The sequence below is a fragment of the Manis pentadactyla genome, chromosome X, assembly GCF_030020395.1.
Source record: "Manis pentadactyla isolate mManPen7 chromosome X, mManPen7.hap1, whole genome shotgun sequence".
NCBI classification, from domain to species: domain Eukaryota; kingdom Metazoa; phylum Chordata; class Mammalia; order Pholidota; family Manidae; genus Manis; species Manis pentadactyla.
Window position 1 is genome coordinate 138,463,966 of NC_080038.1, and position 6,000 is coordinate 138,469,965.

The following is a 6,000-nucleotide window of genomic DNA, read 5'->3' on the forward strand; positions in this document are numbered from 1 at the left end:
GTGGGCCAAGGCCCCTTATGCTCCCTGTCCCCGCAGGCCCCAGGGTCCAGAGCTCCCACCTCGTTCCCACCCTCCTGCCGGCTGCTCAGCAAGTCATCGTGCCTCGTCCTGCGAAGCTACAGCACTGGATGCTTGAGGAAGGCCTCCATCCCCCAGGGACACCCAGGGCCTCCCAGGAGCACAGAATCCTCATGCTGTGCAACAGCGTCCCTCCAACTCCTCCTCTTTCCCCCACTCCTTCCCCTCCCCCTTCCCCTCCCCCTTCCCCTCCTCTTCCCTCTCCTCCCCCTTCCCCTCCTCCTCCCCCTTCCCCTCCTCCTCCTTCACCTCCTCCTTCTCCTCCTTCCTGCTCATCATCCTCCTTCCCCTCTTCTCCCTCTTGTTCCTCTTGCTTTTGCTGTCCTTCGACCCCAAGCTCCTCCGGCTCTTTCTGTTGTCTGATGTCAAGCCCTCTGGAGGAAGCTTACAGTCCTCCGGGGATACCGAGTCCCCTCCAGAGCCCTCAGGGTGCCTGCCGCTCGCTCACTGCTGCTTTCTCCGTTCCACCGAGCCCACCCGATGGTGGCTCCGGCAGCCCAATGGCAGAGGGTCTGAGCACCGTACGGGCCCTGGAAGACACGGCATCCTATCCCACGGCCATGATTCGTAATGCGGCGGCTGGTCTGGTGGCCTTCCTGCTCCACAAGTACTGCGCCAAGGAGCCAACCACGAAGGCAGAGATGCTGGAGCGTGTTGTCCAGGATCACCAGGACCATTTCCCTGACATCTTCAGCCATGCGTCTTGGTGCTTTCAGGTTGCCTTTGGCATTGATGTAAAGGAAGTGGATCCCAGCAGCCACTGCTATGTCCTGGTCCCCACCCTGGGCCTCACCTGGGATGGGATGACCAAAGAGCAGAGCCTGCCCAAGACCGGCCTCCTGGCCCTACTCTTGGGCGTGATCCTACTGCGGGGTGGCCAGGCCTCTGAGGAGGAAGTGTGGGGAGTGCTGAGTGCTGCGGGCGTGTGTCCTGGGAGGGAGCACTTCATCTATGGGGACCCCAGGGAGCTCATAACTGGGGTCTGGGTGCAGGAGCAGTACCTGGAGTACCAGCAGGTGCCCGACAGCGATCCCGCTCGCTGTGAGCTGCTCTGGGGCCCCAGGGCCCACGCAGAGGCCGGTGAGGTGCAGGTCCAGCAGTTTTTGCTCAGGCTCCTTAGCAGGGCTGCAGGCTCTTCCCAATCCCCATCCGAGGAGGCTAGAAGCAATGAGGAACACCGTCCCTGAGCAGACGGGCGGCCAGGCCCGGGCCAAGCTCCCATCAGGCAGGCACTTTTTCCGGGCATGCAGTCAGGCCCCTTCTCCCTCTGGCCTAGGAGAGAGAGCAGCCAGCACTCTAAGGAGCGCAGGTTCTGTGCCACGTGGGCTAGAGCCTCTGGGCTCCTGTTCTCCCCGACCCCATGGAAGTGGGTCCTTGTTACCTCTGGTGTGTTTCCCCCTGTTGTTCCTTTTCATAGAAAGGAGGCTTAGCATCAGCATCTGTTTCTGTATGACATCTATCCCATGTATGTTTGTAGCTTACCAGTTCAGTGCGTTGCTGTTTTGTAGACACATGGGGACACCTTCCATCTGAGTTTGTGACCGGAACTAGGTCACATGGCATCGGCCTCGCCACTCCCTCCCAAAAGTGATGGAAATTAGCAGTAAAATGGACGGTGTCCCGAAATGGAGAAATAAAAGTACAGTTGGTTAATTCATGCTCCTGATTCCTTCATGCCTGTCATTTCACAGAATGAAAATACATGCAGGCACCCGAATGTGCCTGCTGTGTTCAAGAACCTGGGAGACATGTAAGGCTGGCAGTTAAGACCCCTGCTCCCTGGCTCATGATTCCCAGGCACTCCCTGGGCCTCTGCTCACTTGCAGGCCCTGTCTTAGCAGTGGGGTAAGGACGTTCCCCAATCCCCATAGAGCAATAGTCTAGGAGCTGGTGTCCTGTGAGGAAGGTGGGAGGTGTGCCCCTGGACCTACAGAACCTTTAGTAAAGGAAGTGGTGAGCAGGCGCGGCTGCAGGGGAGGGCGTGCAGTCCCCATGCCCCGAGCTGGGCCATCTGCGGCTTCGGTCGCTGCCATTCCTCCTGTGGGATCCAGTGCAGTGAGGCTGGGTGGGGCCAAAGCCAGACTGGCAGATGGTGAGCCATAGGTGTGAGAGGCTGTATGCGTTGGGGAAGACGCCTGAATTTGACTGCATGCCCCCTAATTGGAAATGCTTGTCGCGTTTTATTGATGAAACATGCTTTTTGGCTGATGAGTTATTTCCTGTGCCATTAAGGTGCAAACTCTCTAGTCTGACCTGCATAACATAGAAACAAAATCCCAGAGCAGAGTGGGAGGGCCTGGCATGCAAAGGACATCCTGCTTTCACCCAAGTTCCATCACGTGCCCGGCACTGTGCGAGGTGCTTTACCTGCGTCAGAACAACCCTGCCGTCCTGCAGGCCAGAGCTTGTGTAAACCACTACTTCACACTTGGGGAACCCGGGCTCACAGGGCCTGGTCGTTTGCCCAGGATCACATGGCTGTGTGACAGGGCGGAGACCAGACCCTGGTCTAAATTCTCATAGGGTCCTGCTCTTCCCACCCATCCCAGCCCGTGGCTGACCTTCTGACTGAGTTCATTTCTTATTATGGCAAGATGTCTCTCCGGTGGCAGAAAGTGGGACCCTGAGGCCCAGGGTAAAAATAGGCCCGAGGAAGGAACACAACAAGGAGAATCCAACACAATTTGGGGATTGTCCGAGGTGTGTTGAGCGCTGACTTCCAGGTGAGGCATTTCCCCCCCAGTGCCAGCACTTTCCTGGGTGACAGTACCCTTCCCCTGGTCTTCCCTTAGTCACTGCTGCCTCCTCTGAAGGCTGCACAGGATCTCCTTAGCCCGTGTGATATTGCAATTATTTCTGTATTTTTTGGTGTGTGACCAGGGCTCCTGACTCACGGCTCCCAGAGCCGCCCTAATTTCCTAAATGTAGAAAGTGATGAAGGTGTGCCTTGTTACTCTGACACAGTGGCTTTCGGACCCCACTCAAGGATGGGGGCTGGTTGCCAGAAGGGCCAACCACGTGTTTAGAGGGTTGGCCCTTTCAGTCCACCCGCTGACCTCCAGGGAGGGGACAGGGGCTGGAGATTGAGATCAATCTCCAAGGACCAATGATGTGACCAGTCCTCCCAAGTAACGAAGCCCCCAGAGAGACCCAAGAGGACAGGTTTCTGTGAGCTTCCGGGTCAGTGAATGAGTGCAGGTGTGTGGAGAGGTGGGGAGGGTGGACCACGTGGAGACGGCAAGAAAACCCCGCGTCCCGTCCCACATCCCTTGGCTTATGCAGCCCGCCAGCCGAGTTCACATCCTTTTACAACAGCATTGCCTCCCACTCGGACTGGGGCCGCTGCTGTGTGGCCTCGTGCTGCTCCAGAAAGCCCCTGGCTTTTTGCGACCCCGAGCTCACAAATCCTAATCGGCCTGCTTTCCCTGGAAGGAAATCCCTGAAACTGTACACTGTGGGCTTTTGCGGTCTCGTGCCAGCTATGCTGAACGGAAGCAGGCAAAGCACAGTGGACAGGTCTTGGGCTCCGGGACTGTTGCAGACTGGGGACAGCACCCTTCTGTGGATCCACATCTGTCAAAATGTCCTGGAGGCTGTCCTGCGCCGTCCGGGTCCCCAGCGGATGCACGTGATGACGGCGGGTCCTCCGGTGGGAACAAGCGCGCCAGAGCGGCTCATGGGTGTGGCTCATGGGTGCTGCACTTTGAAATCCTCGCAGGCGACTGCACCCCTGACGTGGGATGCCTGCCGGAGCTGCACGTGGGGCAGGCCCACCGCAGGGACTGGGAGCCCTCCAGGCACTGCACTCCAGAGAGACACACCCGACGGACGCCCCCTCGGGGTGTTCCTGTGCCGTTGGCCTGTTGGGCAGGACTAGCCCGGGTAGTTGCCCCTTGCAAGGAGGACCGGCCACCTGCCTCCCTCGGCGTCTCCTGGTGCCTGCCCCAGGCGGTGGGAGTGTCAGCTGAGCGGGCTCCAGAAAGCCATCCCCCTTTTCTCCACCCCTCGTTGGATCAGCGATCAGGATGGAAAGGGTGGTGTAAGCCCCTTTAGGAAATGGGTGAAAAGTCAGGCCTTCATCCTAACTGCTTTCTGAGCGTGACGGGCCTTTCTTGCTCCCTTGTATGACCACGTTCATCTGCGAAAATGCTTTTGTGCCTCTTATAGACGAGGGGGTCTGGGGGAGAAAAGGGGCGATGGGAGCAATGTCAACACTGATTGCTCAACGGGGGATGGACCGATTTTGTCACCATGGAGGAAACAGCGAACCCGGACACCTGGGCAGCCGCGGGGTGGGGGAAGGGCTTGGCGACCTCGGTTTTCCAGAACTGCTCCTGGTGGCTTTTCCCTCCTCCGTGGGGAGAGCTCACCCTGCCATGCCTTCTTTGCAGGCTGCCCCATGTGCTGCTGCGAATCCGGATGGACTGCTGGGCCCGGGAGCACACCGACTCAGACCAGGCCGGGGCCCACCCAGCAGGGTGTTGGGGGGGTTCCACTCAGTTCTGACAAGGTCTGCCCGAGACAGCATCAGACCCCACAGGTCAAAGTATGGGTCCCACTGCCCACCCCCGCCCCTTGCAGAGGCCAGTCGTGAGCCCATTGTCCTTCTGACCCACCGGCTATGATCAGAGGCCCCCAGGAGCCTTCGTGGGGTTCGACTGATGTGCTAGATGGGCTGACAGAACTCCGAGGAACAGGTTCCTGTTGGGGAGGAAACATTTTCCTCTGCCCTGCAAGGTTCTCCTAAGCGGGTCTAAGAATGGAATCGACGTGAGACAGATGAAGACAGATGAACCAGAGAAGGTCAAATTGAATTACGTAGAAGGGGGAGTCCACAGACAGTGGGGCACAAGGAGGCCTGGCTGTCACCCCGGGCTTAAGGAGAAGGCGGCGGGGCCTGGCCCTTCACAGGGAAGGAGGGCAATTCACCGGAAGATGAGAAAGAGTAAAGGTCTGATGAGCAGGTGCTCGCGGGGCCACACGGCAACAACGGGACCTGTATACAAGAGGAATTTCAGCAGACTTTGCTGGGCCTCCCTGTCTACCACCCCAGTGCTTCTTGTAATGGAGTCTTCTAGAGCAACAGCTCTCTTGCAGGGGCAGGTCCTCTAGCTAAACTCTTTTCAGGCACTCGGGGAAGGTCAAAGGTTCTTTCTGAATATTCTGGGCCTTCCTGTTTTCAGTTCCTAAATAATCTGCATGCCAAAGTGGCACATTTCAGGGCGGCCTGCCCTTGGCCCCTACAATATGCACTGAAGGCTTTTGAAAAGATAAATGACTTGTTTCAAATAAATGGCTGTACTTTTACCAGAAACATCTGTAAATGCCCTAGTTAGTGAATGTGCTAACAGTTCCTCCATATCATGGACATTAGCTATACCTGTTCTTTAGTGTGGACATGTATGCAGTAACAGTACGAGCATATAAATTCCATATGCAATATGAGAACCCTGTAACATGTGAACTTATTGTAAAACTGGCATTATTTTTAGGTGGGAAGTCAATATAATTTGGATGTCTGTCATGTGTTACAGAAGCAAAAGTTGCAAAGCGTTCAAGTAGAGAATTATAATTGAGTTATTACTTACGCTTGATTCCTGCTTAGTTTTGTTACTTAAAAGGATTGTGTGTTTTACATGAAAGAGGCGATTCTAAAATCTCTAGGTCTACTGTTCACTATGATGGCTTTCCTAACTGATTTCTATGATGTATTCTGCATGTCATTACACTGATATTGAAATGCTCCTTCCAGGCAAGGTGCTGGAATCCTGCAGGGATGAGGCCGATGAGTCATGACCCTTACGGAGGAGACTCTTGACCTCTCTATGCATGCATGTAGAAGGCAGGGAGAGAAGTAAAGGTGTTTAACCTCAGTTTACCACAATACAACCACATTCTCTCAGTCATCTGTAAAGGGAAACA

At 56.0% G+C, this 6,000-nt stretch overlaps 1 protein-coding gene across 1 annotated transcript; it reads left to right on the plus strand.

The window, feature by feature from the left end:
• Positions 1–416: 416 nt before the first annotated feature.
• Positions 417–1,265, plus strand: LOC118910064 (melanoma-associated antigen 10-like). The gene has a single exon (XM_036880881.2). It carries the CDS (start codon positions 441–443, stop codon positions 1,263–1,265), a length of 825 nt encoding a protein of 274 aa, XP_036736776.2. The 5' UTR covers positions 417–440.
• The last annotated feature ends 4,735 nt before the right edge of the window (positions 1,266–6,000 follow it).